Source organism: Aptenodytes patagonicus, chromosome 1 (assembly GCF_965638725.1).
Source record: "Aptenodytes patagonicus chromosome 1, bAptPat1.pri.cur, whole genome shotgun sequence".
Classification (NCBI taxonomy): domain Eukaryota; kingdom Metazoa; phylum Chordata; class Aves; order Sphenisciformes; family Spheniscidae; genus Aptenodytes; species Aptenodytes patagonicus.
Genome location: NC_134949.1, coordinates 207,202,653 through 207,219,776, shown reverse-complemented (window position 1 = coordinate 207,219,776; position 17,124 = coordinate 207,202,653). Strand labels below are relative to the sequence as shown.

At 37.3% G+C, this 17,124-nt stretch overlaps 1 protein-coding gene across 1 annotated transcript in view; it reads right to left on the bottom strand.

Annotated features, from left to right (window-relative positions):
• Positions 1 to 17,124, bottom strand: part of MICU2 (mitochondrial calcium uptake 2) — a 155,290-nt gene that overhangs the window by 26,010 nt on the left and 112,156 nt on the right. The window contains exons 3-7 of the mRNA XM_076328105.1: positions 17,030 to 17,061; positions 16,840 to 16,915; positions 12,117 to 12,164; positions 7,886 to 7,968; positions 1,755 to 1,817 (exon numbers count right to left, since the gene is read on the bottom strand). Of these exons, the coding sequence (XP_076184220.1) occupies positions 1,755 to 1,817; positions 7,886 to 7,968; positions 12,117 to 12,164; positions 16,840 to 16,915; positions 17,030 to 17,061 (302 nt within the window). The remainder of the gene's footprint in view (positions 1 to 1,754; positions 1,818 to 7,885; positions 7,969 to 12,116; positions 12,165 to 16,839; positions 16,916 to 17,029; positions 17,062 to 17,124) is intronic.

Sequence of the window (17,124 nt, the reverse complement as noted above, 5' to 3'; positions counted from 1 at the left end):
GTGATAATTTGGACTTTGCCAAGTAGAACTATAGAGACCAGAAGAATTTCAAGATAGCTGTACTCCCCAAAGCTATTTAATTCTTCTTTTGAACAGACTATAATTCCATTTATAATCTGCTAAGAAACCATATTAAATAGTATTTTCTGGTTACAATAACTTCAGATTTTTCTCAACGGAGAGTTCTGAAGACAAAATTTGAAGCAAGAGAAAAAACAAAATAGAGACATTCAGGCTCAGGTATTTAATTAGCTCCCAATAAGATTATGTGTTTATAACTAAATCTGCCCAACTGTATCAAAGTCTCTCTGGAAATTTTATACTATAGCTGTGCATTCATGCAGAATAAAGATCCTTTTTCTTTCACTGTCATGGCAGTTAAGTCTCAATTGAAATTGGTTTTGAGGAGCAAACAACCCTATTAATCCTAGCTATTTTAATCTGGTGACTGACGAAAAGATTCAAGAAAGGAGATGGTTGTTAGTTAGTCAAACAATTTTTAACTGAACTCCGGATGCATATTGAGGGAGCAAAACCTTTATGCATCAGAAAACAGTTTTTGTTTATGCCTAGTAAATATTAAAAGTGTTAGCAATACTGCCACTTCCATTTTTTCCCCAGGCAGGTGAAAAAGCAAAGAACACGAGCTGGACCAACTTTTTTAGAAACTGCCGATGCACGATAGGTTTATAAAGCTGAGCCCTGTATGAATTTCTTATTGAATGCTTCCAACATGAGCAGTCGCTGCCCCATGCCTAGTCACCCATTTTCAGTTTACAACTGAAAGCAAGTCTGTGGTGAGAAAAATGTCCTTCAGCTATACTATCCAATTTAAGCACGCAACAAAAGTAGTGCTGCTGATGCAAGCAGCACCTTATAGTAACAGCTGGAGATAATCCCATCTGTACTCTCCCCCTCCTTCGCCACAGTTCATCAGTGTCTTCTGAGGTGTTTTCAGTGTGCTCAGGACTTACCCCTCTCTGTTTTCAGTTCTCATTCAATCTCATCCAGGCTACAGAATATCTTGTCTCTGTGCTAACTAGAGACTGAAGAAGTGATCGCAGCTAGCAAAGACTCCACTCGGGGAAGAAGGTAGGTGATACTGGCAGGATTCAGGGGAAAACAGCCAGAAGAGAGCAGGAATTTACCTCTCCTTTCATTGACAAGCTGTGTTTGCCATTAGCTAATGGTCTGCAATCCAGTGGAACTTCTAACCCAGTTGGAAGATCATACTCTAAGATTGTTTCTTCTTCTGATCTGCATCTAAGCCATTTCTTTCTGGAAGTGGACCTAACTAAAGTAATCCTTGCTTTTGTCACCTCAATGACAGCAATTACATTTCAAACCAACTCAGAATAAACTGATATTACTGCAACAGCAGCACTTAGGTAAGTTTACGGTATCAATTTCTATTTGGAAAGACATCTTTTCTCATATGGCCATACAGAGTTTTTTCTGAGTTTTTCATAAACAGAAGAGAGTTACTTTGGAACAGAGGCTTACAGAAACTAAATAATGGAGTGACTACACCATAATAAAATACATTAATTGCATACATTTCATCAGGAGATTCAGAAATGACAAACATTTTTCTTTCCCAGTTAGAAAGTAGTTGACAAATCATGTGCTTTCATTTAATTAAAGCACTAATACTGATACTTATATACTTATCTAAAAACTCCAAAAAAAAAAACCAAAGTTCATGGGAAATATGACAATGCTTTTGTAAAGAAAAACGTATCTCTATTTCATACCCGAAATACTGTTTCGTCTCCAGCTGTCTTCAAATCATCTTCCTTCCCAATGATTCTCTGTAGCTGTATTTGTTAAAACATGAATAAACCAGGAAAATTACAAATTTGGTCTTACAAGAGTCTCCTTTTTCAGAAACTTGCATTAATTCCACCTTTTCTTAATTATAAAGTCATTACATTTCTGCAAGGTTCTCTAGTCACGACAAAATACTTGCATACTTATGGACATTTTGCTATTCAGACACACTTTTTCCCAGGAATGTCTTATCTACTGTGGTTAATACAGCCAGGCAGAGCATATGAATCTATCTCTTGCAACCCAGCGCTTACTCTGTTTTTAGAGGAGATTTTCTTGCACTAGAAGATTAGCATTCACTCCATAAGATTTTGAAACTCAAGGGTATAACATCAAGGGTCATTTGGGAAATAAAAATTATCCTGTGATTTTCATGCTGTCCTCCTAGACAGCTTTACATAGTAATGCTACAGAAGTGATCTTCTAGACATGAAAAACATACCTGTTCAAGTGAGATACTATACAACTAACAACAAAGAATAATTTAATTAAATAAGCAAACGTATTTTCAGAACTGGCATTAAGCAGGATGTGGTTTGAGTTTCCCCTCCACCCCACAAATAAATGAATCTCGAACGTGTTAGCTAAGAAGATTTTTAGAAGTACTGAAATGACTCACATTTAAAAACAACTTCCACTGTCCCAAGCAGAGCTTTAAGGTCATACAGAAAGTGCACTAATTTGCAGCATCTCAAGTATATCTCAGCTGCAGGGTTTCTTTGACTGTGTTTTAGCTTGGGAGGTCAACACTGCCACAAGAATGAGTGATTTAAGATAGCACAAGGTATACCTACCTTTCACAGACATTTGCATGAATCCTCAAAAGGACAGCAAAAATGAAAGAACAAGGCACTTATTACATTTCAGGTATAGATATGGATTTATACCGAGTGCTCTGGATTTGAAGCTTTAGGAAAGATGCTTTTAAAGCTCAGGGTTTTTGCAGCTGTTGGTTTGCTTCTCAAACATTTCTGAGTGATTCCTCACCCTGCCCATTAAAACTGGGGAAAAAAAATCCATGACCAAATTTGCATAGCCATTATTTTGTGGGGTTTTCAAATCTCTTCTTAGGGCTTTATTTTTTTTCCTTTTTTTGTTATGTTGTTCAGAGAAGCAATATGGGCTTGTAAGTAGTGAGTAGGAAAAAAACTGCTAACTGTTCGTGTTGCCAAAGGTCTTCCCTTGGCCTTCAAATTTTGACTAATTCACCTGTTCTGTTTTTTTTATAGCCTCAGTTTTTTAGTTCCTCAGGATAGTTACTTTCTATTATTTTTAAACGGCATGCCTTGATAGTATTTATCAAAATAAATACTGTAACAAGACAATTAAACAGTACCAGTTCTTCCAAGTTTCTCCAAATTCTTTTTATTTTTGATCACTTACAGAACAATTGACTAGTACAGTAAAAGCATTATGAATTTCTTCATGGCAAGAGCGCAACATAGAGGTCAGGATAAAAAGCACAACTGCTCGTCCATATTCACACTAAAAATTACATTTTTTCTCACCTGAAAAATCCATCTTTTGCTCACACACAAGAAATACAACTGCAAATACTTTCCAAACAAGAGAAAATATGATTTTTTTCTTTTGGATTTTATTTTTAAATGACTCTTAAAAAAATCTGCAGAGCCTACTAAAGAACACAGACACAGTATAATTTTTTTTCACAAGTGTTCTGGAAGATTTAGTTTATTGGTTTTTTACACTGTATGTAAATCCTTATAGTGTTTGAAACTATTTCCAGTAGTTTGCAGATTTTTTCCAGCACAGTGCAGCAACTACTCACAGAGGGAGAAGAATTCTGCCCTCGAGAAATGGACTCTAATACTCAACTTCTCCATGTAACGTTTATCTGTATTTAATATTTGTATCTGTTCATCACTGAAAGATACTAATGGCTAATTCAAAGATAATGAGATCTATTATGCACAACCGATGCCTCTTTACTAAAGACATACTAAGAAGTAATCTTTTCTGAAGAAGACAAGAGCTGGCAGAAAGGCTATGTCTGTCTTAAAAAAAACAAAAACAAAAATGGTGATTTTGCATCTTCCAGTTGTTTAAGAGAAGTTAGTGCTTGTGGATGTTCTAGGACTGCAGATGTGCTCTGTACCAAACCACCACAACTGCCGACAGTGTCGGGTGCTGGTTCATTCAGCCCTAGATGAACCTCTACAAGTTTTTTGTGGTATCTGCTGTCCAGGACAAGTGTATAAAGACAGTCTATTTAGAAAGTCTAAATCACATAGCATTTGCATGTGCCATCAGTTACCCTACCTCCATTCCCAGTAGTTTTGAACTGTCATTAATTTTACTTAAGAAATCTTTCATCGGGACAGAGTGAGGGAAATTTCTCACTTGCTGGGGATTTTGGGATCTTTGGTAGCCTTATTCTGGATGGGAGGTCTCAGATTAATGTGCATGGGTTATTGTGTGCACATGTCTGGAAATCCCCCTCACCAAGTCTCATGTGAGTATCTTGGAAGTGCAGAGTTCACAGAAGTATCTTACTGTCCTGTCCTGGTTTCAGCAGGGATAGAGTTAATTTCCTTCCTAGTAGCTGGTACAGTGCTGTGTTTTGGATTTAGGATGAGAACAAAGTTGATAACACACCGATGTTTTAGTTGTTGCTAGGTAATGCTTACACTAGTCAAGGACTTTTCAGTTTCCCATGCTCTACCGACTGAGAAGGCTGGAGGTGCACAAGAAGCTGGGAGGGGGCACAGCCAAACTGGCCAAAGGGACATTCCATATCATGTGACATCATGCTCAGTACATAAACTGGGGAAAGCTGGCCGGGGGGGCCACTGCTCAGGGACTGGCTGGGCATCAGTCGGCGGGTGGTGAGCAATTGCGCTGTGCATCACTTGCTTTGTGTATTATTATTATTTTATTTCAATTATTAAACTGTTTTTATCTCAACCCACGAGTTTCTCTCACTTATGCTCTTCCAATTCTCTCCCCCATCCCACCGGGGGGGTGGGGGGGGAGTGAGCGAGTGGCTGTGTGGTGCTCAGTTGCCGACTGAGGTTAAACCACAACATGTCCTCACAAAGATGCAGATAATATGGCTCTGAGAAACAATTCTTTGCACTCTGGCAGGGGCTGATTAAAGGATGGCAACTAACATCTGTGAACTTGCCATTTCTGCCATGTCTTCTTCATGCTGGAGTTGCAGGGCAAAGCAACAAATCCTTGTGGATGCCCACCTCAAAATACAGATTGCTGTGATTCTGGGCCCTAATACTGAAATGTCTCTTGTATTGTAAATGTTCACCACTGAAACATGGATGAAGCAGCAATTAAAAATAGACTGGCTTGAATACAAAGTAGTAGCAAGGAGAGAGAACAAGAGTCTGTCCCTGGGAAGGGACTCCTACTGGAAAGGAGGAAAATGTGCACAGAAATGGAAAGGCTATGGAGGACAAGATAAACACTCTCCTTCAAAACATGGAATTGCATTCAAGATTTCCTTTCCTGAACATTCATTTATGTTAGCGAAGAGCACTGAATCTACTGGGAAATCCTGCATCTCACACTCCCTCAGTGTCTGATCCATACAGGTCTGAATATCTTATCTCCATCACACGCTGCAGGCACTAAGGACTTGGGTTGTAGAGTCTGCTTGTCACCCTTCTCCCTTTCCTGAATGATTCATGTGACACATCTTGCGCCTGTTTATCCAGTAACACACGAGAGTTGAGATATACCTAATTCAAAAAATGATGGACATTTTTCAAACAAAAAGGCAAAGTTCTTACCTCAAAGAATTTACAGTCTAGATCAACAGATAATGTAGACGTACATAGATGTCTAATCAGGTAGAGGTGACAAAGCAAGAGAATGAAGTAGCACTGAAATTTCTTTTCCCATCACATCCTGCTTATAGTAACTGCCTCCTAATTACTGCTTCTTCGCTACTCTTTTCCATTGCCCTTTCCCTACATATGTTTCCTGGTATTATTGTCAAATATAGCGTGGAAATAACTAATAGAATAGTTCAGACGTATTTTCCTGAGATGCCAAGTGGGACAAGACACATGACAGATTAGCCACACCATTTACTGATTTATTAGATATACAGAAGCTTTCTATGATGCATACAGAACTAGAGTATACAGAGATTAACACACACACATTTTTCCAGATTCTTACATTCCAAAAGTTTTATTTTTAAACCTAACATATAAATATCAAGTTTTGCTTTAAAATAGTCACTGCTTATAAATGTTAAGTAAACAGTCATGTGAGAAAACTCATCTTTTGACTAGCTTGCATCCTGTAGGACTTCTTTGAATTTAATGATTCTTGTGAGTTGACACTGCAATTTATATGAGTTTATTTTACCACTATATTAATTTATCAATACAGCCCATAAAGGAAATGCAAAGTAACAATCTAACTAGAATAATTTTCATTTAATTTGATTGCCTCTACAGGAATCAAATTATTTTTAATGATTTGTATAGCATTTTCACCTCTACTTTTGATGACTTTCTGTTGTTCGTACTGGCTGATTCAATTAGAATTACCTGAAATGGGTAATGGATATTAAATATATGACATACTGTACCTCTCCCAAAGAGAGTTGTGCTGTATATCTGCAAGAATCTCCTTATTTGCTTAACTGACACAGTACCTATTTAAAGGAAGTACTGCTAACATGGCATTTTGGTGCAGCGGCACTACAGGCTGAACAAGTTCAGTATGTTACAGGGGAAAGTAAGTCCATGAACACAAGTGTTTTGTAGATGAACGATACAGCCATAACAGGCATATTTCGGTGATCAGGGCACTACTAATCTGATAACAGTTCACTAGGATTGTACCAGGTTTAGTAGGTTAAAATTAAAGGTTGTAGTTAGAATTTGGTTTCTTTATAACCAGCAGAATAATTAACATTTTAACAGAGCAAATTCTTCAAGCTTAAAAGATTTTGTGTAGCAACAAATGAGTGCAGGGTATCTGCAGGCCCAGTTAGGGGCTTCTGGGAACATTGTCTTGGGAAATGGTCTAATTTCAAGTATTATTTTCAAATAGTAATACTAAGTCAAAAAGTATTTTAAAAATATTTAAAAATATATTTAAGTACGACTCATCAATTGTAATCTTGCTAAGAGACAATTCACTGAAAAAATGGCTCAGTGCAAAACATATGCTAACAGCTATTGTATCATTTATTCAGAGTTTAAGGCTATGAAAGTACACGTAAGTAAATTTTTGGTAATTTCTCTATCAACAGGTACATCTTTATAAGTTTTAGATTCTAAGGTTCTCTAGAGTTGTTGCATTAATGATCATCTTTAACTTTATCCTAGTGACAGAAAATAATTTGCGTTGTAGTTGCCATTTCAGCTTCTTATAAAATTGTCTCTCTAGTCATCTCCAATATGAATGAAGGATCTGAATTAAGCTGAGGGGGTCTATTAAAATCTATGTTTGTTAATTTTATATTTGACTTTTGACAAGAAGTATTTAGTTAACAGTCTCCTACTTTTAAGTAGAAGTTGAATAAGCTATATAATTAAGCCTATTCTTCTTTAAAATATCAGAGCAAGATTTTCTTTGTTTTTTAATCATCTGCCTTTCTCCCCCATATTTTATACAAAATATGGGAAAAACTGCTGTTAATCTCCAAAGTGTGAATTGGTAAAAAACCTGTGCAAGAGCAAACAAAATCAATAAAAACCAAGAGAGGATGGTGAATTTAAAAAATTATTCAAAATATTTAGAAAATAAAAGACTTTTCCAGATGATTATTTAAATTAGCTCATGGGATTAAGGGATGTACATCAACTCTTACCTTCCCAGTAACAGATTTTTAGATACAAGTCAAAGGTAACATTTATAAAAGTGGATTCAAATATAAGAAGTACTTCTACAGCAATGCTTTGGTATGTGCTCCTTTCATATAAAGTATTTTAGTAAGTATGCGATCATAGATTGGACTAGAAAAATAGGCTTGAAGATTTTAATGAATCTTCATTTAGCAAATATAAGCCATGGAACTATTTAAATGCTTTAAAATTAATATGCATAGAAATACACACACCTTAAAGAATTCTTTCTTTTCAACTTGTTCATTGCCATCTGTATCCAACATTTTAAAGGCAATCTGAAATCCAGTCTGCGGTTCTGCAACAAATCGCGAAAGAACTTTATTGTAAACACACACACACACATACACTAGTACTTAAATATTTAATGTAAAAGGAATATTGCCTATGGTTCAGTTCTCCATTGTTATGCATGTACATGATATTTCCAGTAAACCATATGTACCTCCTCCAATACAAGCAAACTTTTTAAACACCTTTTTACTACCATTTCAAAGGATAATTAATGCAATGGCAAAGCAAGAAATGCCAGCAGTACAGCCACAAACATCCATTTGATCCCAATGACTGTGAAAATGTTGTTATGTCTTACTGTCCTGGTCTTAGATATTCTCTACAGATGTCTCCATAATCCTATGTCACTTCTGAAGTCTAGTTCTGCCTTGTTTATTGGAGCTCCTTTTCAGGTGAGAAGACTGGAAAGTGCCTTGAGAAACCAATAATTATTCCCAAACTGCGTGAAAGAGCTAGTGTACTCCTCAGGTACTTCTTGCATGCATTACTGTATGCCAGTATTTGCAGTCTACCCTAGTCTTCCCTAGCAAACAGACTGATCTTGTAATCGTGGCCAGCTCTCTCAGCTCCTGCTCCCACTGTGTTAGCCCCAGGCCTTTTTTCTCTTCACTTCTCCTCCCTCCCTAAACCATGTACTCAAATGTTACTGAAGTAATAAATCACTCTTTCTGGCCTTTCTGGACAAAAGCATGTTTTGTATGACTCCCATCAAGCTCATTTTTTCAGGAATTTTATGCAATTTTACTCTGCATTTCCCTCACCGAGTGGATGTTTCTTTTCAACACAAAAAATGTAATGAGTTCGGAGCCTTGCAGGTGCTATAAAAACACAGTGTGTTTTGAGCTCCTTCCCACAATTTCCTGATCTTACTTTGCTTGCTTTGCCTTGCTCATTAGCAAGCCCACACAGGAGCAGCATGCCACTGAAATGTAGTTACAGTTCACTGCAGTAGCAAGCACTTATCCCAGTAATTTCTGGAGCAGGTGAATTAATTCCACAACGCAGTCAAGTCAGGCATTAACATGAAAGCCACGGACTTATCATCTCTAGAATATATTCATGTTTCCAAGAACAATGTTGGACTCATGAGGGCAGTGAAGCAGTATCTCTAAAAAACTCTAATGTCTTCAGAGTTTTTCTTTTGGAAATATATTTTTCCAGCTCCATCCTGTAAAGTTTTAAGTCTTGCTTTTTTTTTTTTTAGAGAATCTTTCTGCAAAGGAACAAGTTAAAGAAATATCCCGTTCCTTTTAAGTGATAACAAGATGGTTAAAGAAAGTACTATTTTTACATTTTAGAAATAACTACATCTTCAGCAGCCAACTAACAGTCTCTGTGGAGCAACCTTGTGATGCAGGGATATTTTATAAATACTGTTGCAATCTGCATAGCAGAGCCCTTCCCCAGCAACTGAGTTGTAATAATCAAAACTGGCTTCCTTTCCATGGAAATGCCACACACTAAATTTGCGTTACTAGTACAAAAAGCAACAAGAGCCTATCCTATAACATATTTAGCAAATAAAAGTAATTGATGTATTTAATAGTAATTCATACCATCTGTATTGCAATTTTCAGATAAGAGAGCTGTTACTGAAAATATAGGACCTAAAGCTGCTTATACTGTTCAGAGATGACATACTTATCTGATATGATGTAACCCCAAAGGTATGTGTTCGTAAAATAAGCGTAGTTCAAAGACTACCTCAGATATATTTGTATTTAATTAGAATCAGGCAAAATTCCAAAATGTGAACAGAAGAGCTTCATCTTAGCTGTGAGCGCAGGTTAGACTTTGGTGCTTGCCCTGCAACCATTCCTACGTTGACCAAGCTGCCAACTTGTGTGACTGGCTAATTGAAATGAAGCTTTGAGTCAAGGTGACAATTTCAGTTTCTGGGCTCCTTCATCAGAAGCTCCATTAACCAGTTGCTGGAAATGAAATTCAGTACAGCACTGGAAGAAAAAAGATAACAATGATACAAGGCACACAGAAAAGAGAAAAAGGGATCACAGGGGGCAAAATAAAGCCTTTGTCTGCCGCAAAATTACATTTTCAAGTTCAGTGTTGTTACGGATGGTGCTTTTGTATGACAGGCAGCATGGTCCGGTCAGCAGTGTCCTGGAACCAGGACTCTGGAAACCTGGTGACTCTTTTCCTGTTTCCCTATTGCTCTGTTGGTGACTTAGAAGAAGTCATTTAAATATTAATGGCTGCTTTAAGAAATTTCACATTAATTCTCACTAGCGAGAGAGACAGGTTGTGTAACTGGGGGCTGACTGACATGGGATACTCGTTAGGCAACGACAGAGGCACTAACACTTGTTGACATTTGCTTTCAAACTGATCAGTATGATAACCCTCTGTGTAACCAAAGCAGGGACATTAGCACTGCATTTTTATCCTGCATCAAAAGATGTCTTTGTTTTTGCAGTTCAATACATTCCTATATAAATTCTGTAAAAAATAATGTTACTTGATTGTCTGGAGAAGTGGAACAACTTGCTCTGATACTGCTTCACTTTTCTAATTGTTTCAGCAATAAATCAGCATGAATTTACTTTCAGTTGCCACAGATTTTTAAAAAAATAGAATCTTTGGCACCTATTTCTGCAACTTTAATTAAGGTATTCTTCTGAAGTTATAATGTGGTTGTGCTTTTTTTTTTTTTAAAAATCCCTCTTCTTTGAGTTACAACAAATATTTTTAAATCAACTTTCTAACTGGGCTAGACATATTATTTCTGATTTTAAAAAGCACTTGAGCACATGATATAACTCATGTTAGAGTTGTGTGTAGCACTGGACAGTCACTACTGGTGAAACAGTACATTTGTATGGTAAATAGGTTATATTAGTTTATATACACTAATTAATATTGTGTACTAGTTGAAGTTCCTAGTAGAAACCAATGTAGTTCTGCTGAGAAATGACGTAAGCTGTAAGAGGCCTACCTTAAACTGTGCGAGAGGTGTGTACCGACAGTCATTGTCTGTGAAGACTGGACTCTGGAGACCAACACTATTCTTACTACACCGTGACAGAGTGGATTTCTAGAGCAAGGAAAATTTGTCCATTTGTTTAAGCCCTTGCCATGGACCTTGCAGCCATGGAAGTGATGAGGCTCAAGCATCTACAGCCCACTGGGATAAGAGCGACTGCTTCCTTCTCACCTTTCCCCATCCACTGATACCATGAGATCTAGTACGCCTGGTTTTGTCCCTTGCTTAAAATGTTAGACCTGTATAAGTCAGTCAAACAAGACTGCATGTGGACTACTTCACTACTAGTCTATGGGTCTCACTGCGTAATGCTCATTGCACACATCTTACCTCAAATCTCGGTATTTTCCAGCATCACCTACACTTCATCAGAACAGCATAGGGAGGTGGCAAGCACGGCAAAGAGTAAGTATGGGTGAGGAAACCCAGAAAATCCAAGATCACTTCCACACACAATCAAAAAATGCCTGCTGTTTGCAGATACAGCAAGTACCAAGGAAAAAAGTTTTTTTTAAAAAGTGTCTGATAGAGAAAAAGGAAGGAGGCAAAGGAAGGAGCAGAAATACATGCAAAGTACTTGGAGGAAATAAAGTCAAAAGGAACAGAGGGCAGGAAAAAAAAGGATTAAAAAGTCAAACAAAAGGACACTGCAGAAGTCTGCTGTTTATGTGTATCATCCATTGCATATCTGAACACGAGTAATAGGCAACAACCTTTCAGACACCACAACAGCTTTTTACACCACTGCACGAGCTATAATGTTAAAGTATCATTGTCCAAAATGCCTATAACTACTACCCAGAAGACGAATTATTTATCTTCCCCCACTGTTCCTCCCCTTATTACGTGGCCCTGTAACCAATGTCTCCCCTCTCTCAAAGTCTCTTGAAAGACTTTACTGATCCCATGGTGCAGGGATTATCATGATTTTTGAAGTACTGCTATGGACCAATGATGACACTATGGAAGTAAGTTGCAATCAATTAAAGCTATATCAATTTATATTAATGCTTTATCACTCTATATACAATAGTTCTTTAAGTTTACCATAATGCAGAAATTTAGAAGTTAAAAAATATCAGGAAAAGTTCCTGGAAAGCTGTTAGTAGCTGAGTATTTACGCATATATATTTTAAATATATAATACTTACTCGTAAGGATTGTCAGCAAAAATAGGTACTCTGCATAAGATATCAACCCTGAAATAAGAGAGTTAAAAAATTACTTGCAAAAAGAAAATACAATTATAGCAAGACTTGAAAGATCGAATCTTATAAATATAAAAAACGTAGTTTAACATTGTATTAAATAGGTTATTAAAGTAAGCCACATTATTATTTAATAAAGTTTTTACTTCTGTTTTTAGTGCTCTGAAGGTAAAATTCCCTATCCAGAGACTCATCAATATTCATGTCTAATCAAGAAGTAAGGTTTATTTTATTAATAATAAAAGGCCTACACTAAATCTTTGGATTCTCACTGAAAACATTCAATGTTTATATAAAAGGCAAATAAATTAAATGCGCTTTGTCACATTTAGTACCTGGGAGGAGAACTACTCTAACATTACCCTGAAGGATCAAAGTCCTCCATCCTCTGGCAGGCTCGTGAAGGCGGAGAACAGCTTCCCTCTAATTCTCAAGGGGAACATGGCAACATGCAAAGCTGCCAAGCTGCTAGATTGTGCTGATAGTACTGCTGGGCCGCGTGCCAAGAGGAGGCTTCTATTTTTTTTTTAAAATAGGAACATGTCCTTTCTACAAGGTGAAAGTATTTTCCCCCCTTTTGAAGGAAAATTCCAGTGTTTTCCTTTGAAATGCTGCCTTAAGTGAAAAGCCTGAACAAACACAAAGATGTGATAGCGTCAAAATAGAGCGTACGAGCTAAAGATAGAGAGCGCATAACGAGGGTGGTTGAACAACAGAATCTGAACCATCTGCCCTGCAATAATGTTTGGAGAAAAAAATGTAAAGGGCTTTTTTATAAATCACTTTTCAAAATAACTGAGCTACTTTTAACTTGTGACCTAAACATTGTATAATGCTGAAGCTGTTTAAAATAATGAAGTTCAAACATGCCTATCTGTGCAAAGATAAACTATTTTTTATAATTTATATTTAGTTAATTGATTGATAAGGAATCCACTTAAGCTTCATGATAAACAATTAACTTCTGATAAATTACTATGCAGAGCCAACAGCATTTGTATTTGACCTCAAATAGTGACTTAACACTTTAAGTTTTAAGTACCAGAGTTTAGAAATATTAAATTGCTGAATGTAAGAGTCTGAAAATCCAAGAACAAGTCTTAGCTAAAGACAGGTCTAACGCTGATCCTGTTGCCAGCTCACTCTGGTTCCACATCTCAGTTTTCCTCTCCATCAAAATAGGGCTATTCACCCCATTATCCAGCATGCATCATGTGTAAATCAGCACAGTACTACAGTCATAGAATACACTGTGGAAATAAAAAATACTTTCATCTCAAAGATTTAGTTTGCTTACAAGTTTTAGGGTTACTGCCATTGCAGGAATGTAAATTATTATTTGCATTGCTGTAAAACTTGGAATCGTGTTCCTAGACAAAGTGTCTGGGATTTCTACAAACTCGAAACCAAACAAACAGAGAAAGAACTCCTATCCCATTTTTTAGCTTATACGCCTAAGACAAGATAAAAAAATGGATAGAAACAAATAGGGGAGGAAAAGCAATCAAGCAAATAGTGTGATGGGCAATGATCAAGATTCCTGCTCCCTAATTTTGTTTTCTGTGTGTCACAGCAAAAGAATGTTTAAAGGAAGAATATAAAGAAAGACAAGGAGGTAACTTTTCAACTCTATTTAGAAAACAGCTCCCAGTCGTGGACTGCAATGGTATCAGCACAAAGATCCCTGCCTGAAAATTTAACCAGCAAGTGATGAAGGCCAGCATCACTGGCCAAGGAGAAGTGGGAGTCTGCCTCTCAGCTGTCTGGAGATCTGCTGCCCAGGGATAGTCTAGGGAAGACCTGCAAGGTGAAGACAAGCAGCTTCTGCTAGATAAAACAGAACAAGGAGAGCCCAGTGTTGGGATACAAAAGAAGAGATGACACACTCAAAGGAGTCTTGTAAGAAAAACAACTTTATCAAAGCATTTGAAAGGATATTAACATGGCAGATCATGTTTGTTAAAGTCAGAGGAAAAAAAAAGTTGTAATAATTGAGATACAAAATGCTGAGCACCTGGAGAGTTTTAGCTATATGGGTAGACAGGGAACATTATACCTTATAAAAGGTAGGATGTAAAGAAAAGACCAATTTAGAGACAACACCCTGCTTATTGGCTCAAGGGAGAAGCATGATGGCTCTATTCCCTTGAACTGCAGAGGGCTGGAAAGAAAAGCCTTGCAAGAAATGGCAGGGGCGAGACACAGACTCTGTTTTCATCATCTTATCGTAAGCTGATTGAAAAGTCACTATAGTGAAATAGGTAAAAAGGTAAAGATAATAAAAATATGTAAAAAAAATTTCTTGATTGTATTTTAAAATCTGTCTCAGTGCCTTAAAGCAAATCCACAGCCTGTCTGACATTTTCTGGCAGGCTAATTATACTAAATTAAATTGATATAAGATTTTTTTAACTTGTGGACTCATTTCCATAAAAATTCTTCTTTTAATTTTATTGTCCTTTTACTACTTGTAGTGAAAGGCCAATTTACCTTATTCATAAAGTAAATTAAATATTTTGGGAATTTTCTTTTTATTCTACAGTAATCATTACAAAGTTACTCAAATTAAAAGATACAATGCAACAAATCTAAAAAAAACCCCCCAAAACATAGAAAATTACATTCATGTCCAAGCAAGTTTTAGAAGATAAAAGCTTCACATACTGTTGAATGACTCAGCTTACTTGCAGCCAAGTATTTGCAGTTAGCATTGGCAAAATACTGTCATTTTCTAACACTAAATGAGCCTTCCCTATCCCTCCCTGGAAATCTCTACCCTCAAACTTTATAGCAAATGCTGACAGTACAATACTCTTATTGCTGAATAAATCATAAGTATACCTACAAAACATGACATGAATTTTAAAACTGCCCACTAGAAGGCAGAATTCGCTAGCGTTACGTTTTACAAACTGGACTGACAGTTTTTGCTCTACTTGATATTTAAATAACAATTTGAAGGTAGTTAAAATAATCTCAACTAAAGAATGGAACAGGTGTAGATTCATTATTCTGGTACCTGCAAAAGCAGTATTTAATACACAAATATCTACATTTTTACATGTAATAATAATGCCTCTCAAAGCAAAAGCATCAAAGCCATTAAAGAAGCATCATGACCAAAAACTGTAAAAACTCCGTGTGTTGCAGAGACATACGGATGACTGCCCTGAATGTTCCTGCATCATCTCAAACTCCTACCTGACCTCTGAAGGACAGAGCATACGGACACACAGTCGTAAGCAAGGGGAGATCAATGCCTTGTCTAGAATGCAAAAGACACCAGGCTGAGCATACCACCGAGCCACTTTCTGCCAAGCAGTCAGCTGGGAGAGGTGCAGTAAAAGGAGGCTGCACTGATTTGCTATGTTTTCACTCCCTATTGGTGGATTCCCGGTTTTCCCAGGCAGAGTGCTTTGGGGATTTGCAGCGTCAACCACTAGAAAAAGAAAGGCTCTAAAAAAGCAGGGATAGAGAAAGAATATCCAAGAATTAAAGACTGGGAATCCTTTAAACCCAATCCTGGGAAAGCACATGATGATTAGTAATTTGAAAAGGCAGGGAGTAACTATTCAATACAAAATCCAGACTTCCCTAGGATAGGAAAAAATTGTTCAGCTTGTTCAGAGATGTTTCAGGGCTGCTGGGGTATGCTGGGGCTCGCAGGAGTGGACTGACAAGCAAGGCACCCAGCTGAAGACCCCTCCACATCTGCACAAGGATGCAAGAAATGAACGGCACGCAGAAGAGGCCATGAGGCCAAAGGGCAGGAGAAACGCTGCAGGCTGAGATCGAGGGCTGCTCTCTTGCACAAGCTGCCAGCCATGCCTGGAGATTTGCTGCGCATGGAGACAGCGTGGCTCATGTCTACCACGGAACTGCAGCAGTGCAAAGGCAGCTTTATTTTCCAGAAATGTCCACGGGATAAGGGATTCAGGCAGAACCCTACCATATAGCAAGTTTGTGAATAGATGCTGTCAGTCTCTCTCATTGGTTTGGGGATTTTAGTCTTTGTAACTGGTGAAATGGTTAATTACTCATCTATTTGGTTTCCTTGATCCTCGTTTGTTTTCTCCTTTCAATTGATTTATGCTAACGAGGTGTTTATTTGGTGTTCTTTAATTCCCCGTTGTTATACAAACAATATCCCAGCTCTCAGTTTTCTCTTTACATAGCCCGATATAAGGTGGAAATGCTGGGTGAAAAGAAACCGAAGCACATAGGTGCTACGAAGGGCCACTGAGCTCCTGAAGAGAAAGAAGTAAGTTCAACTGCTTTTGGAATCAGGGATGCCACTTTACATAACTAGATACAAATTTTATTTTTATTCTTAGTTTCCGTGCATACGTTATATAGTGAAACAGCAGCTTATTAACAAGTCTTAAAAGTCCATTTTGTGTTGAAGCGATCCCTTTAGCCCCTTTCTCTTCTCCAAGTAGGCTTTCCAATTTCTTTCATGTCTCCTCCTGCACCTCAAGCCTTTCAATTCCCAGCCCTGCCTCTTTACTCTCTCTTGCATAACTGAGAGATTTGCCAAGGAGGCAGCTACTGGCTAGATGGGGATGAAGTCAAATCCATTAAACCTTCTTTAAAAATACATTCAGTTCATACCATATAATGAGATAAAAAGCAAGATGTATTTTTCAGTATCAAAAGTGCTCATTACCTTTATCACCAAGCTCTCTAAAAAAGGTCGGTCCTGGTTTAGCTTTGGCAACACACAGCAGTGCAGCATCTACCTCCTTTAAAGACACAAACAAGAAAATATAAAGCCAGTTTTGAAAGAGAAGTCTATTCAGTTGAGTAACAGAAAGAATGCAAGTTCTTTTGAAGAAGGAAAGGAACATTTTGCTTACCTTTTTTGTCAGTTTCTTGGCTGAGGCTTTACCTATAATAAAAAAAATCATCATCATTCAATAACAAACTGACTTTAAACTTTGATCAGGTTCTG